Source organism: Ictidomys tridecemlineatus, chromosome 16 (genome assembly GCF_052094955.1).
Source record: "Ictidomys tridecemlineatus isolate mIctTri1 chromosome 16, mIctTri1.hap1, whole genome shotgun sequence".
Classification (NCBI taxonomy): Eukaryota; Metazoa; Chordata; class Mammalia; order Rodentia; family Sciuridae; genus Ictidomys; species Ictidomys tridecemlineatus.
The window spans coordinates 41,216,669-41,241,187 of record NC_135492.1 but is presented as its reverse complement, the minus strand read 5'-3'; the positions used below and the strand labels follow the sequence as shown (position 1 = coordinate 41,241,187).

The 24,519-nt window shown below is 45.3% G+C and overlaps 3 protein-coding genes across 8 annotated transcripts in view; 2 read left to right on the top strand and 1 right to left on the bottom strand.

Moving 5' to 3' along the window:
* The first annotated feature begins 58 nt into the window (after nt 1–58).
* Arpc4 (actin related protein 2/3 complex subunit 4) lies at nt 59–12,963 on the top strand. The gene is made up of 6 exons (XM_005333822.5): nt 59–203; nt 3,682–3,800; nt 5,097–5,208; nt 8,060–8,155; nt 9,315–9,485; nt 12,055–12,963. The coding sequence occupies exons 1-6, from the start codon at nt 201–203 to the stop codon at nt 12,058–12,060; spliced, it is 507 nt and encodes a 168-aa protein (XP_005333879.1). The 5' UTR covers nt 59–200; the 3' UTR covers nt 12,061–12,963.
* Nucleotides 12,964–13,117: 154 nt separating this feature from the next.
* Ttll3 (tubulin tyrosine ligase like 3) overlaps nt 13,118–24,519 on the top strand; it is a 24,249-nt gene continuing 12,847 nt past the window's right edge. For all 6 annotated transcript variants that reach the window (XM_078033506.1, XM_021732025.3, XM_021732022.3 and 3 more), the window contains exons 1-8: nt 13,118–16,263; nt 16,460–16,551; nt 18,453–18,621; nt 18,716–18,846; nt 19,821–19,949; nt 20,832–20,946; nt 22,061–22,156; nt 23,861–24,056. In XM_078033506.1, coding sequence (XP_077889632.1) covers nt 15,864–16,263; nt 16,460–16,551; nt 18,453–18,621; nt 18,716–18,846; nt 19,821–19,949; nt 20,832–20,946; nt 22,061–22,156; nt 23,861–24,056 — 1,328 coding nt within the window. In that variant the 5' untranslated portion in view covers nt 13,118–15,863. The remainder of the gene's footprint in view (nt 16,264–16,459; nt 16,552–18,452; nt 18,622–18,715; nt 18,847–19,820; nt 19,950–20,831; nt 20,947–22,060; nt 22,157–23,860; nt 24,057–24,519) is intronic.
* Rpusd3 (RNA pseudouridine synthase D3) overlaps nt 21,726–24,519 on the bottom strand; it is a 25,791-nt gene continuing 22,997 nt past the window's right edge. The window contains exon 9 of the mRNA XM_078033508.1: nt 21,726–22,129. Within this exon, the coding sequence (XP_077889634.1) occupies nt 22,094–22,129 (36 nt within the window). The 3' untranslated portion in view covers nt 21,726–22,093. The remainder of the gene's footprint in view (nt 22,130–24,519) is intronic.

Here is a 24,519-nt window from a genome sequence, read left to right as displayed (position 1 = left end):
TTAAAGATACCATGATAGCCCCAGCGTGAAAATTTCATGAAGATCCAAACGTTCCTAGACTGTCTTGCCCTGTTCTGAAAACAAGATGGTGCCGCCCGGAAGTCCGGGCGGAGACTGCGGCTGCGCTGCTCACGAAAGGGCAGTCGTCGCGGGGCCGGCCACTTCCGCACTTCCGCTTTCCGGCCCAGCCAGCGCCCGCGATGGTGAGAGAGCCGGGCCCCGCGCCAGGGACCCCCTCAATTCTGTCTTAAGGCTTCGGGTTTAGGGGAGATGCTACTTCGCCGCGGTGACCCGGGGCCGAGGGGTGTCAGAGAGTGTGGGGGCACGATGAGGGTTGGATAAAGGGTGGGGCGCGGGCCAAAGTGAGGAAGGGGCAAGCAGGGAAACTGGCTGATAAGAAGCAGGCCTTGCGGCTTCCTGGTTGGGCATGCCAGGCAGGTATAGAATATTCCTGAAGCATGGAGGAAGCCGGAAACGGGGTATCTAGGCTTGTGGTAGTGCCTGAAGGCCCGCAGTAGGCCCAATAGCCTTGTCTTGAGGCCGCTGAAGTATGTATTAGGGCCATTCCCTTGTCTAGACTAGAGCTTCAGTGAATACACTCCCTCGTCCTCTCTTTCCTTCTTGACTCCACTGTTTTACCGAGTCAGGTGCCCACTTTTCCTTGACCTCCGGTGGGTACCTCCAACCTTTTTTCTATCCCAGTGGAAGGTCACTCTTTTTGTTGCCTCCATTCACGGGTCATCCTATTCAGAGCTAAACTGTGTTGACTTTATGTAAAGTCGTACTGTCCATCCCTCTCTTCCTGGGAATCTTTCCCTTTCATATATGTGATAGTTCCAGGGAGTTGTGACTGTGGCTCACCACCTCTCCCTCTTATCACTTTTCTTGCCTCCAGGCTTTGGTGACCTGTGTTCTGGTGACTCCTCAGTCTGCATTCCCAGCTGTCATTCAAGGATCACCTAGTTGTTTTGAAATTAGACCACTAGTTCAAAAGCCAGTCTAAACCGCCTATTCCTCCTACTTTTCATACCTCGCTGAGAAATATGGTTTATTTTTGTGGTTCAGGAGATAAAATTCAGGGCCTCATTCATGCTAGACAAGCTCTCTGACACTGAACTACCTCTCCATGCCTCTGTGTGTGTGTATGTGAGAGAGAGAGAGAGAGAGAAGGGAATGTCCTTGGAAAGGAATCTGGGGTGCTCTACCACTTTCTCAGCGCTTTTTTATTTTGTTTTATTTTATTTTGCATTAGGGTCTGGCTAAGTCACCCAGGCCACTTGGGATCTTCTTATCTCAGCTGCTGTAGTAGCAGGTATTACAGGCATGCACCATATCTGGCTTGATTTTTTAAAAAATTCAAGTTTGAGACATTTCATCATACTATCTTATTTTATCCATAAAAGTAAGGCATCACAGGGTTGGCCACCTAAATTTTACCTTTATATTTATTTTTTTTATTTATTTTTTTTTATTTTATTTTTTTTAATAGGCAGCACTAGATTTTTTTTTTAAAGAGAGAGAGGAGAGAGAGAGAGAATTTTTAATATTTATTTTTTAGTTCTCTGTGGACACAACATCTTTTGTTGGTATGTGGTGCTGAGGATCGAACCCTGGCCGCATGCTGGCTGCCAGGCCAGCGCGCTACCGCTTGAGCCACACCCCCAGCCCCATACCTTTATATTTATTATCTATAAATGTTGACAGGCATGTAACCATTGCTACAATCAAAGTACAGAATATTTTCATCACCTCACAACATTTTTTCCAGTCCCTTTGTAATCCTCTTCTTTTCCCCAACCCCAAATACCACTGATTTTTTTCTTGCCCTTTTAGTTTTGTTTGCTTTTTCCATATTGTCTTATATATGGAATTCTTTCATGTACTAGCTTTTTATTATTATTATTATTATTTTACATGATGCAGGGGATTAAACCCAGGGCCTGGCACGTGCTGGGCAACCACTACCAATGAACTATACCCCTGTTCTCTAATATATAGACTTTTAAGTATGGCTTTTTGCTCTAATACATTTGAGATCCATTCATGTTGTGTATATCATAGTAGTTATTCCTTTATTGCTTAATAGCATTTTATTGTATGAGTGGACCGTGTTTTTTTTTTTTTAATATCATTATCTTCTGCATCTAATGTCAGTCCTTGTGGTTCTCTGTCCTCTTTACTGTCCCTGTCCAGGTTCTCATAAGAACTTCTTGAATAACCCTCTCTGCTGTATGTCTCACTTCCCTCTCCAGCCCATTCCCCAAAGAGCCACTGTGCAGCTGAAGTCATGTAACTTCCTCCTCAGAAAGCCCCAGTTTAAAAGAAGAGCTAACTTAGTAGCCTAGCGTATAAGATCCTCATGACTTTAGACCAGCCTTCTGTTGGCAGCTTCATCTATACAATCGAAAACGCTTCACATGTACAGAAACCTTATACTTGTTACTGCTATTGGAACTCCTAATGCCCTTTTTGTTTTTTTAAAGAGAGAGTCAGAGAGAATTTTAATATTTATTTATTTTTTTCTTAGTTCTCGGCGGATACTACATCTTTCTTTGTATGTGGTGCTGAGGATCGAACCCAGGCTGCACGCATGCCAGGCGAGCACGCTACCGCTTGAGCCACATCCCCAGCCCCTAATGCCCTTTTTTATTCTATCCTTGTTATTTCATTTTTTTCTATAGAAAGTTGGTAAGACATTAAATGAGGTACTGAGCTAGCTAGGTCCAAGCTATGTAACTGAATGAGGTAGACATTGTTTACAGTCTGGTGTGAAAAAGAAATCACTTTACAGGGAGACATAAAAGATATGTCATGGTAAATTATAATAAATGCAAAGAAGGGGGAAGTCAAGAAAGATTTCTTTGAGGAAGGAAGAGGCCTTCCCTAATAAGCTGAGCTCTGAAGGATTGGAGCAGAAAGAGGAGGAAAGCTTTAGATAGGTGTTCAACTTGTATAATGTCTTGAGGTGAGAAAGAACTTGACTAATGTAACTAACCAGTGTAGGTAGAAGCTGATTCCTCTACTGGGAATGTTTTTATTCTATTTTTTTTTTCCTCATTGCAAACTCCTCATCCTATATCCAGTCAAAACCAGTTTTTTTTTCTGTCAATATAGATTACTTATAATTCTGATTGTTTTGTACTTCGTCCTACATTAAACCACATGTCCTCCACCCAGTTGAGCTATTTGAGGGCAGAAATGATCTACACATCTTTGAATTCCCAGCTAGCTCACTGCCTGGCAAATGGTTGACTCTGTGCTTATTGGCTTAATGTAGAGGTTAAGAACATTCACCTGGGTACCTCTGGATCAATAACTTGGCACCTTTTACATTTGGAGCTGGATGATTCTGTTGTATGTCACAGGATGTTCAGCATCACCTCTGTCCTAACCATAATCCTAACCCTGTCCATTTAATACCAGTTGTACCCAGACAAGTCATGACAATCCATATGTTTATTCTGAATGTCTCTTCTCAGGCAAAATTGCTTCCTGTTCAGAACCACTGCTCTACACTTAAGACTGAAAGGCATCTTGAAAGCCTAATGGGTTCTGTTCACTGTGACATTCCATAGCTGGATGCTCTCAGGCCAGCCTGGCTCCAGGAGAGCTGGAGTAGTGGACCAGTGGGGTGGGTGAGGCAGATTCTGATTCTCCCCAACTCTTGTTTTTTTTCTACAGACTGCCACTCTCCGCCCCTACCTGAGTGCCGTGCGGGCCACACTGCAGGCTGCCCTCTGCCTGGAGAACTTCTCTTCCCAGGTTGTGGAACGACACAACAAGCCAGAGGTGGAAGTTAGGTAGGAAAGGAAAACATCATCGGGGGCAAAGTATTAGTACTATTTAGGCAGTGCCATGAACTGGAATTGTCAGGATAGCTTCAGTTCACATAATTGCTGCCGAGGTGAACAGTGATTCCTGATTTGGAGTGAAGAAAAGAGGGTCAGTGGGTTGGCAGGGCAAAACCCAGGGGAATATTTCTTTTGGAGCCAAGATTGCCTGAACAGGGCTGTTCATGAAGTAACTCCTGTGGCTTTATTGAATTCATTGGCAGTTTAAGCAGAGTTTGGATAATTTGGTTATCTGAGATGCCATCTCTACACGTCTCTGTTGTTGTTGTTGTTGTTGTTGTTATTACCGCACATTGAACCCAGGGGTACTCTGCCACTTAGCTACACCCCCAGGACCACCCCCTGATACCTTTTTTTTTTTTTTTTTTTTTTAATGTTGAGACTGAGTCTCTTAAGTTGCTAAGTCTAGCCTCAAACTTGTGATCCTCCTGCCTCATCCTCCCAGGTTTCTGGGATTACTGATGTGCACCATCACACCCAGCTACTGTTATGCTTCTTAATATACATGGTTTCTAATAGACATTTAAAAATATTAACAGCTCACAGACTGCCACAGTTAACTACCCTAGAGATATCAGAGATTTGGAGGTGTTAAATTGAGACCTGAGCTTATAGGAGTCCCAATGGTACAAAAGTGAATCATTCTAGGTTAATAATTAAAGGACTTTAGGGCTGGAGATGTAGATTAGTGGAAGAGTATTTGCCTAACATGCATGATGCCTGGGCTCAACCCTCAACCATGTCCCCCCAAAAGAAAAAGAAATTAAAAGAGGCCAAACTGTGTTTATTCAGTTTTAGCCTGTCATTATTCTGGAACAGGTGCTTTCCTCATCCCCTAAGTGGCATATTGGTTTGCCAATTATTAAAATCAGCTATCTTTGGCAAAGCTCTTAACATGTAGTAGGCACACTGTTTAGACATTTGAGCCTTTTTGATTTCTCCTAATCTTCACCTGTGAAATAAGAATCAGAGTCATTTTACAGATGAGGAAGTTAAAATTCCAATCCTGTGACATGTCCAAGGAACATAACAGGAAGCTGAATTTCAAAACCTTTTTTTCCTGACTCCAGGGCCTGTGCTCTTTTTGCTGCAGAATATGCTCCCTGGCTTCTGTCTTGGAGCATTCTTGCTTGTTAATCTTCTATAATTTGGATTCTATGGTCTCAGTGATGATAGGACCTGCTGTTAGGTCACCTTAACTATTCTTTCTCTAATAATGAGGTCTCTGTGACTTTGTGTTTTCAGGAGTAGCAAAGAACTCCTATTACAGCCCGTTACCATCAGCAGAAATGAGAAAGAAAAGGTGCTGATTGAGGGCTCCATCAATTCTGTCCGGGTCAGCATCGCTGTGAAACAGGTGAGTCACCATGCAGGAGGCCCATAGTTAGGAGCTCTCTTCAAAGTAAAGGGTCCCCATTTAACAGACCAATGTGGCATATTTAGTTTAGGTTCTGCTTGCTTGAATGTACTCAGGAAATGGTTTGCCAAAGCAGGTCAGAAGAAAAATATGAGCAGTTATGTCCAGTAGAGTAGACCTTGCTGTGGATTAGAATGCAGCCAAGGTTGTAGGACAAGTTAGGGATCAGGTCACAGAACCATTCTTTTTTTTTTTTTTTTAATATTTATTTATTTATTTTAGTTTTTGGCGGACACAACATCTTTGTATGTGGTGCTGAGGATCGAACCCGGGCCGCACGCACGCGAGCGCGCTACCACTTGAGCCACATCCCCAGCCCCACAGAACCATTCTTAAGGAATGAGGAATACATTTACTTAAGAAAAAAAGCAATGCTGGTACCAATTTCATAGCCATACTGTCTGCCACTGCCACTTAGTTTAAGAAATAAAGTACTGGAGCTGGGGTTGTGGCTCAGTGGTAGTGTGCTTACCTAGTATGCATGAGGCACTGGGTTGGATCCTCAGCACCACATAAAAATAAAGACAATAAAGTCCATCAACAACTAAAAAAGTACCAATTCTACTATGTTTCCTCAAACAGCATTTCACCAATATCTATACTTCCTGCTACCCCTATAGTGCTTGACATATTCATGTACGACCTAGATGGTTAATTTACTTAATAGATTTTGAATTTTTGACTTATTTCCCCTTTCTCAAATTGGAAAAGAAACTTTATGCCATAAATGGAAATACAGTATCACTTTCCACAATCTATTACAATTCTAAAAATAAACACAATAAAAACAATGTTATTCAATTCAAACTAGATACTATTGCCTACATAAAGCTCCAACATGAGGTCTGCTGTCTTTATTCAAAATGTAAGATTGCAAAAGCCTGTGATCCCAGCTGCTAGGGAGACTGAGTCAGGAGGGTCACAAATTCAAAGCAGCCTCAGCAACTTAGCAAGAACTTGTCTCAAAAAAGGGCTGGGAATGTGGTTCATTGGTTGAGTGTCCCTGGATTCAATCCCTGATAATAAAAAAAGGAGATCAGCTAGATATGGTGGTTGTAATCCCAGTGACTCAAAAGGCTAAGGCAAGAGGAGTTCAAGTTTGAGGCTAGCCTCAACAACATAGGGAGGGCTTCAGCAATTTAGTGAGACGCTGTCTAAAAATTAAAAAAATAAAATGGAGGGCTGGGGATGTGGCTCAAGCAGTAGCGCGCTCGCCTGGCATGCGTGCGGCCCGGGTTCGATCCTCAGCACCACATACAAACAACGATATTGTGTCTGCCGAGAACTAAATAAATAAATAAATAAATTCATCTCTCTCTCTCTCTCTCTCTCTCTCTCTCTCTCTCTCTCTCTCTCTCTCTCTCTCCCTCCCTCTCCCTCTCCCTCTCCCTCTCCCTCTCCCCACCTCTCCTCTCTCTTTAAAAAAAATAAATAAAATGGACTCGATGTAACTCAGTGCATGTGGCCCCTGGATTTAATCCCTAGTACAAAAAAAAAAATGAAATTGATCAAATAATGTTGAGTTCATGTATGTAACAACAAATTTCACTATTATGTATAATTAAAATGTACCACTAAAAAAATAAATAAATGGAAGATCATCGGGTATAGAGAGGTATTAAGGGCATTCTAGCACCCAGCTATAGAATTCTTCTTTAAGAAATATTGAAATAGTTCAAAAGGTGAAAACTTAGCCGGGCTCAGGGGTGCATACCTATAATCCCAGCAGCTTGGGAGGCTAAGGCAGGAGAATCACAAGTTCAAAGCCAGCCTCAGCAACAGCAAGTCACTAAAAGTTGTGAAACCCTATCTCTATAAATAAAATACAAAAAAGGACTGAGGATGTGACGTGACTCAGTGTTTAAGTGTCCCTGAGTTCAATCCCCGGAACCCCACCACCACCCCCCAAAAAAGGTGAAAACTCTGTTGATTGATGTATAGTGACATTAAAACAGAGACTACCTAAAGTTGTCTCAGTTACCCTGGGTGGTATATGCCACATATTTAGAGAAGTAGTGCACTGTGAAACGAAAAAGAGAGTTTTTTTTTTTTTTTTTTTTTTTAATAATGGCCTAGGCCTGTAATCCCAGCTACCTAGAGGCTGAGACAGGAGGATTGCAAATTCAAGGCCAGCCCCAGCAGCTTAGCAAGACCTCAAAATAAACAAAAAGAGCTGATGAAGATGTAGCTTTAGTGGTGGAACATCTTTGTTTTCAATTCTCACTACTGGAAAAAGCAGAATGAAAGAAATCAACAGGAATCATCTAGGCAGTACGATTGAGGATCCTTTTGCTGGGCATGGTGGCACATACCTGTAATCCCAGAGAGCCGGGAGGCTGATGCAGGAGGATCACAAGATTGAGGCCAACCCAAGAAACTTAGCGAGACCCTAAGTAACTTAGTGGGACCCTATCTCAAAAAGGGCTGGGGATGTGGCTCAATGGTAAAATGTCCCTGGGTTCAATCCCCAGTCCATAAAAAAGGCAGCTTTGAATGGAAATGTGGACTGTGAAAGAGCTGATAAGAGGTTTGCCAGAATTGCCCCCTGGAATGGATTAGGATGCTGTTACAGTAATGCTTCATTAGGATAGGGGCCCTTAAGTAGATCCTCCTTTCAGTTGGCATCTATGTCCCCACCATTCACAGTTCTGTCAGTGATTGACCACAGTACCAAATCCCACTGTCTCCCATGGGCCTGAGGGCAATTGGGTCCAAATACCAAGCTACTAGTTGTTTTTGGCCTCCCCGTGTCAGCTTTAGAGAACCATCTTTTTTCCTTTGCTCTCACCAGGCTGATGAGATTGAGAAGATTTTATGCCACAAGTTCATGCGCTTTATGATGATGAGAGCAGAGAACTTCTTTATCCTTCGAAGGAAGCCAGTGGAGGTAAGACCTTATATATCTATGTCTCTAACTCCTGAGATTCTGTGCCTGAGTGGCCTATAATTGTCTGTTGAGCCAGAATTGCTACTTCTTAGGTGTTTTTTTTGTTTGTTTGTTTTTTTGTGTGTGTGTGTGGGGGGGGGGTGATGGCTATTGAACCCAGGGCTTCATGAACACAAGGCAAGCACTGGGCTACAGCCCCAGCCTGCTACTTCTGTAGCTATAGGATATCCCCTGACTGAGGTGAGAGTCAGCCTTCATCTCAGCTGGAGTAGTAGCAGACAAGATTAAAATCTTAGGGTCTATACATCACTCATTACCAGAGTCTACAATATAACAGCAGAAAGAGCACAATGAATTAGAAACCCTTTTAAACGGGTTAGGGATATAGCTTAGTTGATAGAATGCTTGCCTCGCATGCACAAGGCCCTGGGTTCAATCCCTAGCACCACAAAAAGAAAGAAAAAGAAATCATTTTAAACTCTGCCACCAATTTAAATCTTAGATTTTCAAAGCCACAGTTAACATTGGGTCAGTTGTAGTCTGACTTTGTACTTGACTCCTTTACACAGACTCCCTACCAGGTGAACTTAAAATATCCCTACCAGCTGCAAGGCAGAGCATGGGCAGAACAGGCAGATGTATTGATTAGACACACCAGATGTGTCCGCCAAGTTTTTCCTCATCTTGAGCCAAATTCTCTCTCCTGGTCTTATAGCTAACTTCAGTGGCCACATAGAGTAAATAAAATTGCTCTTTATTACACACCCTCTTGTAGTAAAAGACATTCTTACCTGCCAAGTCTCACCCCTCTTCCATGTTATCTATTCTCTGGAATAAAGTCTTCTTTATTATTTGATTGGATTATTCTGAAGCAAGATTACAAGTCCCTTCATTCTCCCTTAACTTATTTTGAATGCAGGGCTTTTTATGCCACAGATAGTTTTCCAGAGGCATCTGATATATACAAAATTCTCTTCTGGGTTCAGTTGTTTGGATCCACAGGATGTGGACTCCTAACTGACAGGGCCAGTTATCTTGGGAGAAGATCACAGCCAGCTGGAAGCATGTGAGTAAGTAGAGTAGAAAACCTGGCCAGTTAAGTGTCCCCTGGGGCTAATTCTCTTCTGTTTCTTCTCTTCCTCCTCCCTACCTTCCCTAGGGCTATGACATCAGTTTTCTGATCACCAACTTCCACACAGAACAGATGTACAAACACAAGTTGGTGGACTTTGTGATCCACTTCATGGAGGAGATAGACAAGGAGATCAGTGAGATGAAGCTGTCAGTCAATGCCCGTGCACGTATAGTGGCTGAGGAGTTTCTCAAAAATGTAAGTAGGGGGCCTTCCTGCTTTCCTGCCTGAGGTGGAAGGAGTCATGAGTTGTGTGGAGTTAGCACCTGGTGGGAAAGAGATGCCAAATTTCCACATCTTAAAATGTCCACAAAATTCTTAACCTATTCTAGTTCAGCTCCCAAGTGAGGCTAGGGAAGTGCATGTGCCAAGTTTCCAGAAACATAACAGTTAATCATCTTGTAATTCCATTTCTCAAACAGAATTAAATATCTTTCTTTAGTGTCTGTTTCTGAGGCTTCAGGTCCTGATTTCCTCAGCCTGTTTCCCATCACTTTGATGGCTTAAGGCCTCTGGATCCCTCTGAAATTGTTTGTGCCTTTCTAACAGAAAGGACTGCAGTTCTGAAGAGGAGGTAGTGTTTACATTTAGAAACTGATGACATAGTTGTTCTTGTTTAGATATTCAGGACAAGCCTTCTTAGGCATTTTTTCCCCTTTCTTCCAAACAGTCTTTGGTTTGTTGATATGTTCCACTCAAAGTTGACTGTGATCCCCAGATGGTAGGTTTAGTGTTTACTCCTCCCAGTTCATACAGATCACCCAGAAGGAGCTCAGATTTCTAAAAATGGAAATTTAACATACTTCCCCTGGGATTTAATCATACTGAGGGTGGCCCAGTGCACAAAGTCACTGTACCATGTGTGCAAGGGAGTAGTCCAGCTGCCTACCAGTCAGACCTCCTGGGTGTCAGTCTGTTTCCTTTGCCTACTCAGCTATCTCACTGAGCCTCTCAACTAAGCCTGAGTTTCCTCAGCTGTGAAATGAGGATGCTATTAATATTTACCTTTCAGAGTGTTGAACTTTTAATGAGATCACGTATGTCAAATGTAACACCCGATACCTAGTAAGCTTTCTGTGTATGGTGGTATGAAAGTTTATGCCCAGGGCACTAGGAGGCCTCTAGATTCAACTAGCATGTTCACAATTCCTACTTAATATTCAAAACAGGAGTCTAATACTCCCATGCGTTTGACATGTGAAAAATGTAGTGTGTTTTTTCTCCTATTTAAAAAACACAAAATTCTGCTAGCCACAGTGGCGCATGCCTATAATCCCAGTGGGTTGGGAGGATGAGACAGGAGGATTGCGAGTTCAAAGCCAGCCTCAGCAGTGGCAAGGCGTTAAGCAACTCAGTGAGACCCTGACTCTAAATAAAATATAAAATAGAGATAGGGTTGTGTCTCAGTGGCCAAGTATCCCTGGGTTCAATTTCAGAAAACCCAATCTTTTGAGTTAAGTGTTACTGTGTGATTTTTGCGATGTGGAGGTACTGGGGATTGAACTTAGTGGTGCTTTCCCATTGAGTAATATCCCTAGCCCTTTTTATTATTTTGAGACAGGTGTTCACTAAGTTGCTGAGGGCCTCACTAAATTGCTGAGGCTGACCTTGAACTTGTGCTCCTCCTGCCTCAACCTCCCAAGTTGTTAGGATTACAGTAATGTATGCCACTGCGCCCAGCAGGTGTTACCATAATTATAGATGAATAAACTGAGGTCTGGAAGTTATTTAATCACCTGCTAAAGGTTCCAGAGCCAGGAAGTGGAGGAACTAGATGTGGAATTGGGTTTTCTGATGTAAAGATCTAAGACAGTACCTCAGTACCTGGTGGGGTTACAAATTCAGGTACATACACAGGTCAGGCAGCAGCACATGTGATCGAGGTGGGCTGAGTGGCGACCTGGGCCTCATTTGAGGAACATTGCCACCATGTAGCTCCAGCCTGTTGTACTTTTCGAAAGAATTCCAAATCTAGATTTATATATGACATCTTCCATGTTATCAAGGTTGGCAGCTAATTCATAGTCTTTTAAGCACCACGTGGGCTAATCTTTGGGCTATGCTCGGTTATCAGCCATTGATTCACAGCCTCTGGCTTATTAAGTATTGTTCTTGGCACCATGGGGGATACTTGAGGGCAGAAAATTTTCTAAGGCCTGTGCTGGTTGGAGGATCGCCCAAAGCCGTATCCCTCTCACCTTGGCCTGCAGAGTTCCCATGTCTTTTTGTTTTTTTATTTTATCTTTGGTATTAGGCATTGAACCCAGGAGTTTTTGACCACTTGAGCTACACCCCAGCCCTTTTTATTTTCTGTTTTGAGACAGAGTCTTGTTAAGTTGCTTAGGGCCTCTAAGTTGCTGAGGCTGGTCCTGAACTTGTGATTCTTCTTCCTCAGACTCCTGAGTTGCTGTGATTACTGGAGTGCACCCTGCACCTAGCTCTGAGTCCCCATGTCTAAAGAAGGCACCTTCAGTTTATATGTTAGACACTGACAGAGCTTTATGGCAGCATCCATAGCAACAGTCTAGGGGAACTGTGGAGAAGCCCTCGATACTTATCTAGTGCTAGATTTAGGGTCAGTCCCCCCACAGGTCTCTGCTGAAGATTGGCTGAGTTAAGAGTGTGTTCAAAGGATGTTCTGGGACCCAGCCCCACCCTTCAGAACTCTGTGTACAGTGGCAGCTCTCAGATCAACCCACCATCCTGGAGCAGGCCCACCCGGATACAATAATAACCACCATTCACTGCCTCTTGGTTCTCTTGACAGTTTTAAACCATCTGGCTGGATCTCGCGGCCTACCCCCTCAGCCTCTCCCTGTGTCTCTGCGAAAGCATCCTGGAGTCACTCCCCAGAGCGGCAACGGCAGCAGCGGCAGCAGAAGCGGGGAGCTGGGTCGGGTGGGCACTAGGTGCGGGAGGGGGGGGTGGTGTGCTTGCTAGCTGGGCAAGAAAGCAGCAGTGGACCTGCCCCAAGGCCACACGTGCCTGGTCAGGCTGGCTTCTGATGTTCAGTCCCCTGGGCTGGGACAGATTTTTTTTTAACGTCTTGAAACTTAAACTTTGTGCTTGTAGGAGACTGTAACCTTTTTGTCTTTTTTTTTTTTTAAACAAACAACCTCCACCTCCAGTGGCTGTGACTGGTCCCAGTGATTGTACCTTATTGGTCGCTGTGGGTCTGGGCGGGCCTGGAGCCAGAAGGCGACTACTTTTTCTCCCCTGTGCTACCCCAGGTGGGGAGAGAGGGAGGTTTTAGACTCCAGTTTCTCTCCATTGCTGTCTTAATCCCAAGCCTCCTTGGGCCCAGTAGAAGTGGTGGGAACCCTCTATGAGCTTCCTGAGCTCTGCCTGAAGATGGCCTCCCAGCATTCAATGGGGACAAGGGCTGAATCCATGAGTACCAGCCATACCTAGGAGCTGGAGCCCAAAAGCCAGGCAACTTCTGGCTTCATGGGGCCGCTTGGTGCCCTTCCAGCTAAGAGGGGCCATGGTCATGCTTTGTCTCAGTGCAGTGCCTGTGCTAGAGGTGTGGAGAGGTAAGTCCTCCTCCAGAGCTCCCCCTGGGCCCTCTCCGCCTGCTCTGGCTCCTCTGCTCCCACACGCTCGGTTTCTTTTCTGATTCTAGTGGATCCTCCCACCCCTGATTAAAGTCTCTTCTTGCCCTTTTGGGGCTGCATGAGGTCTGAACTCTGTGTGTATATGTGAAGGGAAGGGAGGTGGTGCTATTTTTATTTCCTGAGACCAAGCAGCTGGTGCTTGGGCCTGGAGCTCCCCATCAGTCTTATAGATTGATCCTACCATTATCCCTGCCAAAGACTCCAACCCAGTGACCATTGCAGTCCAAGTACCATGTGTTTCTGAAAATGTTCTGTCTATTCAGTGTTGGTGCTTTTCACATGATCTCATGTGGGCTAAAAGATAACCTCAGAGAAACATCTGTTCTATTTTTGGATAAGAAAACTGAGGTTCAGTGAGATAAAATAGATTGCTGCAAGTCTCCAGACCATGAGCAAGAAGTTTAGACTTCTGCCTGGGCTAAAGCAGTAGTTATTTCTTTTGGTACCAGGGGTTGGACCCAGGGGTGCTTAAGTACTGAGCCATATCCTTACCCCTTTTCATGATTTATTTTGAGACAGGGTTTTTTTAAGTTGCTCAGGGCCTTGCTCAGTTGCTGAGGTTGGTCTCATATTTGTGATCCATCTGCCTCATCCTCCTGAGTCTCTGGTATTACGGGCATGCACCAATGTGCCTGGCTTCACCTTTATCTATTTAAATTACTATAGTTAAGTGAAGTTTATAATCTGATTCCTCAGTTTCACTGATGTCATGTTAAGTATTCAGTAGCTACAGTGACTAGTAACTACCATATCAGCACATATATTTCCATTGTCAAAAAAAGTTATATTGGATAATGCTAGACCTTTTTTAGTGATAACTTGAAGTAAACAAAACTGATTTATGTTTGAGTTCTGACTCTTGTTGCTAGATTTGGATAAGCTGTGTATATTCTATGCCTCGGTTTCTTTTTTAAACTGGGGATTGAACTCAGGAGTATTTTTACCACTGAACTACATTTCCAACTCTTCCTTTTTTTTCGGACAGGATCTTACTAAATTGCCCAGGTTGGTCTACACCTTCCAATCCTCCTGCTTCAGCCTCCCAGGTAGCTGAGATTACAGGCATGTGCCACCATGCCTGGGTCAGTTTCTTGATCTCTGACATGGAGACTATGAAAGTGAACTGACACAATCTCTGCCACACAGGCACTGAATGAACCACTAGTTGTTTGTTCAGTATCTGAGTTGTCTGATAAATTCCAACATGCTAGGCTTGGGGATATCCCTGCTTTGAGAAGACTTGGGAGTCCAGTAAAAGCTAGGCATGTAAATAAATATATTGAAATGTTTCATATGTATTGTTGGAACTCTTGGGACTGGGAGGGGGCCATATGTAGAGGAGGGTATAAAGCTTCTATAATGGTTGGCCTTTGAGCTGAACTTCACAAAAAGATTTTCTTACAGATGGCCAAAGGGGTCTCTTGAAGGGAGGAATAAAGAAATAATAAAGGAAGGAGGGGCTAGTGGTGGGAACAACTTGAATAGGTATAATCCCCTTTATGACATTACCTCTGTGACCTCCTGCCTTGCTAAATTAGCTAGGCTCTCCTCAGAGGCACATGGCTATGTTGTATCATTGCAATGAATGTGAAAGGTACTCACAGCAAAGTGCGTGACCACGAGTGTGTGGCAGTTTCTTACTCCCCTCTCACAGGATGGCATTTACCAGGTGAGCCAGCAAGAACCCTGATTTGTGGCAAATTTCTCTCCCAGGATCCAAAGTTCCTTAAAACCAGATTTGCAGGCTAATGAGAACAGACTGTGTGGTTTTAGTCAGCTGGTTCTCAGGTCTTTTGGGATACCCCAGCTAAGGGGGTTTGGGAAATGTAATCTTTGGTGTCAGTTGGACAGGTAGGTAGTTAAGGGACCTACCTTCACTGTAAGAACGGAACTGCCCAGTGACTGGGTTCCAGCCAGGATTCTCCTGGACTGCACTTGCATAGGCACTGCTCAAATTAGCCTGTCAAACTGCTGATTTGGTCCTTTGTGATCAACAGGTGAAACCCCATTGAGTGATAATCACAGGAAGATATATATAAGTGTGCATCAGACCTGGGTTCCAGTGTTGCCTGTGAACACTGGAGCCATATTGCCCCTATGACTTTTGAGGATAATACTTTACCACTTTCTCTAAATGGTCATTTACAATCGTGACCTTTTGAGTTTATTTTGCATTTGATTTGAATGATGATCAGTTTTTCTGTTTGAGTTACCAGGAGAGGAGGTATGTGTTCTGCACCCATGATTGCTCCCTGTAAATACAGCCTCGACTTTGATTTTCATATCTGGTCCCCACCACCACCAAACTTACTAGCCGCATCTGTCTGCTAGGCTCTCAGATCTGAACTGGGCTCACTAGGCTCCAGCCACTCTGGCTGCCTTGTATTTCCCCAGAAAGGGTCTTCCCTTTCGAGGTTGCCAAAACTGTTTCCCCTGCCTAGAATGCTAAAATGTTACCTCTTCAGGGAGGACATCTTTGCCCTAATGTGTACTTCTTTCCTGGTTTCAGCTCATTGCTTATTCACTGCCCTCATACCTGTAGCTATTTTGTTACTTGCTGTTACCCACACTGGGCTATAAGCCTCTTGGGGTCGGGGTTCACTTGTCAATCCCCAGCCCAGTACTTAGCACGTGGGTGGCCCTCTATAAATATGGTGGGGGGCATTCCACGCAGGAACCGCTGGATAAGGAACCAAGATTCCAGCCCAACGTTCTGTTCTACCCTCAGTGCCTTGCCCATCAAAGGGTTGGGGATAAATGAGGCCCAGAGCCTGGCTCACAGTGGAAAACCCCAGCTTCTCTGACCCGGGGTGGCTCCGGAACCCTCGGGTCTGATTGTGCCCGGGGGAATGGTTTCTATGGTGACAGCAAACAGAGGGCGGGGCCTGAGTGCGTCTCTGAGAGGCAGCGCGGGGAGGGAGGCGGGCTCCAGCGCTGGAAGGGCGCGCGCAGCGAGGGGCGCATGCAGGGCCCTGGCGGGGCACTTCTGAGCACCAGGGAACTGGGCCCCGTGAGCCAGGGCTCGGCCACCTGGTTCAGCCAGGATCAAGGCCCAGCGTGCAGTTGGCGGCAGAAGCCGCAGCCACCAGATCCACACACCAGTTCCCCCGCCTCTTGGCCCTGGGTTCCCTACCCACAATACCGGCTGCCTGGGAGGCTGCCATGGCCGGGGCCCGCCTCCACCCAGCCCGAGGCGAGTGGCGCTGGCCGTCAGCGCCTAGCCAGCAGTGCTGGCTTCATGCCCTGCCTAGGCCGCTCCTCCGAGACTTCTGCCTGCGGCACTCGCGCCCAGGGCGGTGCGGATCCCCACCTATTCAGCCCCCGGCCTGCCCAGGTCCTGGATGATCCCCCCACGCAAGACGGTGAGGCCCAGAGCGTTGCCTGCCCTGACCGGTGGCAGCTGCAAGAAGAAGCATGGGGACGGAACGAAATGGTGTCGGAAGAAGAGTGGCAGTGGGTGGGCGTCCTGATGAAGGGTGGAGGGAGGGAAGAGGGTGCCAAAAAGACCCCGGGCTAAGCCCCAACCTATCCCCACCCCTATAACGCCTCTTTCTGCAGGATCCCTTGTCCTCTGGCGAGGATTCTCCAAGACACCTCACCACATGGGCCGGCTCAGAAACGCCAAAATCCACGTGGAGAGAGCTGTCAAGGTCGGAATGGGTTGGTGGGGAGGAGTTTAGAAAGGACCCTGGAGTAGTTTGTCCTGCCTCCTTGTGGTATTTTTGTCATGTCCTTCAAAAACAACCAAAAAAAAAAAAAAAAAAAAAAAAAAAAAAAAAAAACCTCCTTAATTCTACACTCATCTTCCAATACCTCCCCATTTTCACTTCTCATTCAGGGCCAAACTTCTTGACAGAATTGTCTGGGCATTGTTCCACTTCTTTACCTGGAATTCACTCCTCAGTTCCCTTCCCTCTGATTTTCTGCCTTTCCCATCCCATTCCTCTTAATAACTACTCTCATTAAGGCCCTTCGTGACCTCCAAGGAGCCAAATCCAGCAGCACCTCTTCAGTCCTGCCATCTTGATTGAGTTGCCTGTGGGTGTGCACTGATGCCCCACACACCCATCCTCCTTAGCTATCTGACTGCACACTCCTACTTTTCTTTTCTCTCTTTCTGGCTGCTGCTTTTCAGTTGCTTTGGGCAGCTTCTTAGATATTAGTGGCTCCATAGATCCCTACCCATGCATGCTGCATGCATGCTTCTCTCTGGTTGTGAGTCCAATGTGCTGCACCTACTGCATACCCTCTCCAGCCCCCTAGTTGACATCTCTACCCAGAGTTTATCAACATTTCAATCTCATGCTCTGATATCCTACCCAAACTTGTCATTCCTTCTAGTCTGGACTTTCTCATCTCAGTTGTTCAACCTCAAATCCAATATTTCCGTTTTTTTTCACTACCACATCTAATCCCATCAGCAAAATCATTCATCTCTGATTCCAAAATGAATACCATCCCCACACTTTTGCCCCATCTTCACTGTAAGCACAACAGCCTTCCAAACGGTCTGTTTCCATACTTGTTCCCATCTTTTTTCCATACAGTAGCAAGCCAAATTTAACAAAGCTTCCAACTAAGCACTTCCTCACCTAACCTTTATTGCTTTGTGCTACTCATATAAAAACCCACATCCAAGGGCTCAAGCCTGCAGGGCTGTCCATGGTTTGTCCATACTACCTACCTTCTCATGGGCTCTCCCTTCATTTTCCAAACTGCACTCACCCTTTCAGTTCCTTTTGGTCTCCATTCTGCTTTTGAGCCCTTGCACATGCTTTTCCCTCTCCCTACACTGCCATTTGCTCAGCTCTGTATATTCATGACTCTTTTGATCTTCTCTAACCATGTATTCCTAAGTAGTTTCTCTGGGTCTCATTAAGTATATAGATTTTACACTGTCTGGATTTAAATCCATACTCTTGGGGTTGGGAGTATAACTCAGTGATTGAACTGTGCTTAGCATGGGTGAGGCTTTGGGTTTAATTCCCAGCAGAAAAAGAAATCTCTTTCACTTAACCATGGTATGTCCAAGCTACTTAATTTCTCTGCATCTTTATTTCATAACCAGTGAGCATCTAATAAAAATGTATGTCATTGTAAGTAATACATGAAGCATTTACCACATACTCAGTAAATATCAGCTATTATTGCCAACATTGTTACTATGCATATTTGTTTATTTTGGTACTAGGGGATTGAACCCAGGGGCACATTACCACGTCTCTATAAAGCCTTTTTTTTTTTTTTTTTTTTAATTTTTAGACAGTTCTTGCTTAGGGCCTTGCTAAATTGCAGGGACTGGCCTTGAACTTGCAATCCTTCTGCTCCAAATTCCCAAGTCATTGGAATTAACAATCATATACCACCACCCCCGGACACTATGCATATTTATTTCCCTCCATGTTTTTTAGCTATTTTTCCCAGTGGAATATAAAAATTCCCTACAGAGGCCAGCTTAGAGGCAGAGACTGTAACTGGGTCACTACTATATCCCCTGTGTTTGGCACCTTGGCAATGCTTATTGAACAAGTCTCTATCTCTCACCTTATAGCAGAAGAAGATCTTTATGATCCAAGGCCGCTACCCAGTGATCCGGTATCTCTTACGCCGGAGAGGCTGGGTAGAGAAGAAGATGATCCATCCCCCGGGCACCGCCCTAATGCCATCCCAGAAGGATCTGGACAGCTCAATGCTAGGTGATAGTGACACCACTGAGGAAGGTGAACAGTTCCCTCTCTTTCCACAAGACCCCTCCCAGTCTTCTTCCTTATGTTCTCACCATCCCAGGGTTGAGGATTTGTACCTATGGGGCAGGGACATGGCTCTCATCAGGTCTGGGCTCTGCATACATTGAAGATGAAGAAGAGCATTATCAACAAACACAGCTGTTTGACTTAAATGGCCTTCTGGAATTTGATGACCTAGATGGGACACATGCTTTGATGGTGAGTGTCCTGGGGGCCAGCTGAAGCACAGGATTGGCTGGAGGGTGGCTATTCAGAAGGAGAGGTCTGGCACCCAATGGGGTGACCTCAGACAAATCCTTTTCTTCTCTGGGTCTCAGTTTCCCCATCTGTATAAAGATGATTGTTTCTCTAAAGGCTGGATAGGCCCCCAGAGCAGTGAAGGACTCAGTGGGGCTCTGACAAGGCTGTCACATCCTCTGCATGCTAGTTATCCCTTCCAGGTAAAAAATCTCTTTGTTCATCTGCTTCCTTTGCCCTTAGCAATTGAAGGCTCATAGGAAGGGCTTACACAACTCTGAGAGAGGCTGGTGAGATGGTGTGGAGGACGTGTGTGGAGGTTAAGGACACTTGGATTCATTAGATTGGCACTAACTCTTACTAAGTTGAATTATATGAAATAGCCATTTCTGCAGGTCAAGATAAGTTGAAAATCGGTAGTTTCATGTGGTTCAGCTTTGTGAACCCTGGGGTAGGTCGTTTACCCTCCGTGTACCTCAATTCCTTCATCTGTGAAATGGTAGCTTCTACCTCATAGGGTTGGATGAGGAGTCAATGGATTAACATAGAAAGTATTTCAAACAGAGCATAGCATATGGTGTTATTAGTTACTAATAATCCTACCTCCCAGATTTTTAGAAAGGATGGAGAGGTGGGGACCACAAAAGAACCTCTGTTACATGCTGTGTGCACATCAGTTTGGAGGCTGTGTCCAGCTTCTGGCAAGTGACTGATGGCCATGGGTCAGAGAAAGGTCCAGCATTCTGTTGTAACACTCAGACTAAGCCTGCTCTCTTCTGGCCAAGCATGTGCCCTGGAGAAGAAACGCCCTTCATGCCTTACACAGAAACGTTGTGAGGACCACAGGATAGTTTGGAAGTATCCTGTCCTTTGTGCTCAGGAGGGTTGGGGAGAAGCTGCCCACACTGGCTTCCCTGTCTCTATCTCCTCCCCAGTCCCGCATGGTTCGGAATGAGACACCTTACCTTATCTGGACCACCCGGCGAGATGTGATGGACTGTCGCTTCCTCTCTAAGGATCAGATGATAAACCACTATGCTCGAGCTGGCTCCTTTACTACAAAGGTGGGCTCCTCAGGGCAGTAGGCAGGACAGCTTCCAACCCCACCCTTAGACTAGTAGTCCCAACCCCGTCTTTCCCCTTGTCAGTAAAAGAAAGTTCTCAGGAAAGCAGGAGATAAATAATTCAGTGAGACCTGAAGTCAGAAAGACTTGGATTCTAATTCACCCCCTGTGGGATATCTGGTAGTGTAGACATCTTGACTAAACTGGACTCCAGCTGGATGTGATGGTGCACACCTATAATCCCAACGGCTTGGGAGGCTGAAGCAGGAGGATCAAAAGTTCAAAGCCAACCTCAGCAACTTAGCAAGACTGTATCTCAAAACAAAAAAGGCTGGGGATGTGGCTTAGTGGTTAAGTGCTCCTGGGTTCAATCCTTGGTACCAAAAACAAACAAATAACTGGGCTGCAGGATTCAAATAGGATCTGAAGCCCACACAAACACCAAATCCAAACTGTGAGCAAGGGTACATCTGGCTAATGGCTTCATTCTGTCTTATCTCTGATAGCAAGTGGCTTTACATCTCTGAGCCTCAGTGTCCTCATCTTTAAATGATAATAGCAGTAAGGCCTGTTTTCTAGGGTGAAGGATGAAGAACTTTATAAAATGGTCTGTCATTTTATCATTGGCAGAGACTTGGAGAGGAATTCCTAGACGAGGCAGGTCTTTAAGGATATGAATGAAGGGTGAATGGGATTTGTGACAAAGGGGACCACCAGGCAGACATGGATATAGATGTGAGTAAGTTAAGCCTAGTGAGTGGAATAGAGGCTCTGAGAGCATATGGGCAAGGTCTTCCTGACTGGATGTGTGCTGCCTGTGAGGGAGTCTCTTAGAGCTCCCTGGGCAAGTCCTACCTGCCCCCTCAGCAGCTAACTCCATAGGTGGGTCTGTGTCTCAATCTCCGGAACTTGCCCTGGTTTGATGAGGCTGACGCTGACTCCTTCTTCCCACGTTGCTACCGCCTGGGTGCTGAAGATGACAAAAAAGCCTTCATAGGTAAGGAGAACCCCCAGCCCCAAGCCTGGACCACCCAGGCTGAAGGACCAGGACTAAATCTCTGGCTCACACCAGGGAATAGCAGGCCTCTCCTTATGCCCTCATCTACCCCAGTTCCTTCCCTATCCCCAGTCCTACTATACCCTCACTTAATGATACTCCTAGCTTGGCCAGCCCTGACCTCCAGAAAACTTAGGTAGCTTGCTTGTATTCTAGAGCAGGTTCTAAAAGTTAGTGGTTGGTTGAATTCGGAATCCAGAATGGATTTCAGGCTTATGTCAAGTTCTATTGGCTGGATTGGGTTCCATGAAAGACTATAGGTTGTGAGTTTCTAAGGCAGAATAGCTTCCAGCTCCACAGTATGTTCTAAATAGAATTTGGATCCAGGTCAGATGCTAGGTCTTAAGTTATGTTCCAAATCTGAACTAGGTTTTGGGTCAAGGTTTGGGTTCTTAGGCTAGAATAAGTATCAAAAGTATATAAGGGGGGCTAGGATTGTGGCTAGAGCACTTGCCTAGCACATGTGAGGCATTGGGTTTGAGCCTCAGCACCACATACAAAAATAAATAAAATAAAGTTATTATGTTCATTTACAACTAAAAATATTTTTTAAAACTGTATGAGGAGCCGGGCGCAGTGGCACATGCCTGTAATCCCAGTGGTTTGGGAGGCTGAGGCAGGAGGATCACGAGTTTAAAGCCAGCCTCAGCAGCTTAGGGAGACCCTAAGCAACTTAGCAAGACCCTGTCTGAAAATAAAAACATTAATAGGGATGAGGATGTGGCTCAGTGATTACTCACCCCTGGGTTTAATCCCTGGTACAAAAGGGGAAAAAAAAGTAGATGAGGAACTGAAGAAAGAACTAAGACTTAACAGACAATCTGGTCCACTCCAGATTCTAAAGACAGAGTATAAGCCAAGTCCAGTCTCATTGTCACATTCTGGGTCTGAGAATACAACTGAAACAGGATCCAGGTTCTTATACAGGTTCTAGAGTCAGAAAAGGTAGAGTCAGGTTCCACATCCAAAATAGGGCAAGTCACGATCAGGTTCCAGAACCAGAACAGGCCTTGAGCCTAGGGGCTGAGCAGGGTATCCCCTGCCCCGGGAGCAGAGGACTTCTGGCTGACAGCTGCCCGCAACGTTCTCAAGCTGGTGGTGAAGTCGGAATGGAAGTCATACTCTGTTACAGAAAAGGAAGAAGCCGCAAGTAAGTACTGTGGTTACCTTCACTCCCTTACCCACCGTGCTCCCATTATCCATATCCATATGACCATCCAACACCCTTCCCACCCTTCTTTTCATCCATGTGTTCACCCATCCATCCATCCATCCATCCATGTATCCATCCTCCCACCTACCAACCCACTGTTGATCTCCTCATTCACCCACTTGCCATCAGCACATTCCCTATCCATTTATCCACTCCCCACTTTCCTTCCCATCCTTCTACAAAACCATTTATCCATGTATTATTCTATCTTCTTAACTACTGTTTATCTACCTTCTAGTCTGCTCACTCATCCATTCTTCTATTTCCCAACTTCCCACATACATGTCTTCTGGTTTGTTTGGTGATCAGCCTGTGCATGGGCCTGGCATGTAAATGAGCACCCTACAGAGAGCATCCTCATCCTTGTCTGAGGGAGATAGATCTAGGAGAAGGAAGAAGTGAACCTACAGTTTACAGGAGTCCTGAGCACCCTATGTGACCAAAAATAAGGAACATCTGGGACTGGGATTGTGGCTCAGCGGTGGAGCGCCCGCCTAGCATGGGCAAGACCTGGGTTCGATCCTCAGCACCATATATAAAATAAAGGCATTGTGTTGTGTCCATCTGCACCTAAAAAATAAATATTAAAAAAAATTTTTAAAAATAAGGAACATCTGGGAGTAAAGGGCACACAGAAGAACACAGCCCATTACTTGCCCCTTCCCTTTATGGATTTAGCTCCTACCTCCAAGCCACTAATCCTTTAAATGCAAGGACTCCTTAGCCAGGGATTCAGAGAAGTAAAGGGCAACTATAAGGGAAGGAGAAAAAAATCCCTGTCTCTTCCCCATTCTGTCTCTTACATAAGTGTGTCAGGTACAAGATGACTCTTATTATGTGCTAGGATCAGTAGCACAGGGGTCCCCTACTGGGCAGAGACCCTGCATTTAAGCTTTCTCTGGCAATGGGCTCAGGTGTGGGTCAGGCTGCAGGGGGTTAAGGGCTCACTTATATTTCAGGATGTTCAGGAATGAGTCAGGGCTGTAGATGTGCATTGAGTCTTCTGAGATGTCAGTTTCTAGAGATTCATTTTCAGGTGTGTGTCAGGGCCTCGCACTGCACATGTAAGGTTAGTGTTTCTATGGGTTGATGATGATTGATTTATGTCAGGATTCTGGGAGTGAGTAGATTTCTGTTGTGTTTCAAGACTTAAGAAGTCATATTGGGGGCTGGGGATGTGGCTCAGTGTTAGAGTGTTTGCCTGGCATGCATTCAATTCCCAGCACTGTGAAAAAATAATAAAATAAATAAAGAGGCCATGTCAGGTTTGGTTTCATGTATATCTAGGTTCAAAGGCCAAGGTTTCCAGGTGCAGGGTCTCAGATGTGTCAGAGGTCCCAGGGTTAGAGAGGCTACAGCTATGTGCTGGGGCTTTAGGTGCTATAGGACTTTGGGGACATTTAGGGTGGAGTGGGGGCCAGGGATGAAGTGCTAGAGTTGCAGGTAAATTTCGAGCAAAACCTCAGGTAAGTGACAAGTCCCAGGGCAGCTGGGGATCCGGGTTCATGGGAGGCCTCAGGTGTCTTTCAGGTGAGGCCTGAGGTGAGTGACAAGCCTCGGGTTGGTAAGCACTGTAGCATGTGTCATTTTACCTTCCTTGATGTGTTCTAGTGACAGACAGACTCTTCCCTATCTCTGCAGGAGAGAAGAACCTCAAGAATCAGGAAAAAAAGCTCATGACAGTGTCCCCAGAGTTTGTGGATGAGGCCTTGTGTGCGTGTGAGGAGCACCTTAGCAACCTGGCTCACATGGACATCGACAAGGACTTGGAGGCTCCACTGTACCTCAGCCCTGCGGGCTGGACCCTCTTCCTCCAGCGCTACTATCAAGTGGTCCAGTGAGTACTCCTGCAGCCAGGGCTATGGGCTGAGGCAGGTAATTAGGAACAGACTCTCACAATCTAACACAGCCCTCGCCTCCTCCTGAAGCCTCTCATTTTTGTTCCTATTGCTACTCTTCAGCTCAGGAACCCTCAGGGATTCCCACTGCCTCCTTGATAGAGTCCAGACCACTCTTCCTGGCTCTTAGCACAATGTAGGCACTAAGATGATGGCCTGTGCTGTCAGGTAGACCTAAGTTCAAGTCCTGGCTTTGCAACTTCCAAGCTCTATGACTTTGGCAACATCATTAATCTATTTGAACTTTCCTTTTCTGGACTGGTGGTATAGTTAAGAGTGCTTGCCTAGAATATGCAAGGCCCTGGGATCGATTTCCAGCACCATTAAAAAAAAAGACAAGTTCTAGTTTGGGGAGCCAGATGATAACCAAGTAAATGAATGGATCAGGTGGGGGTGAGTGAT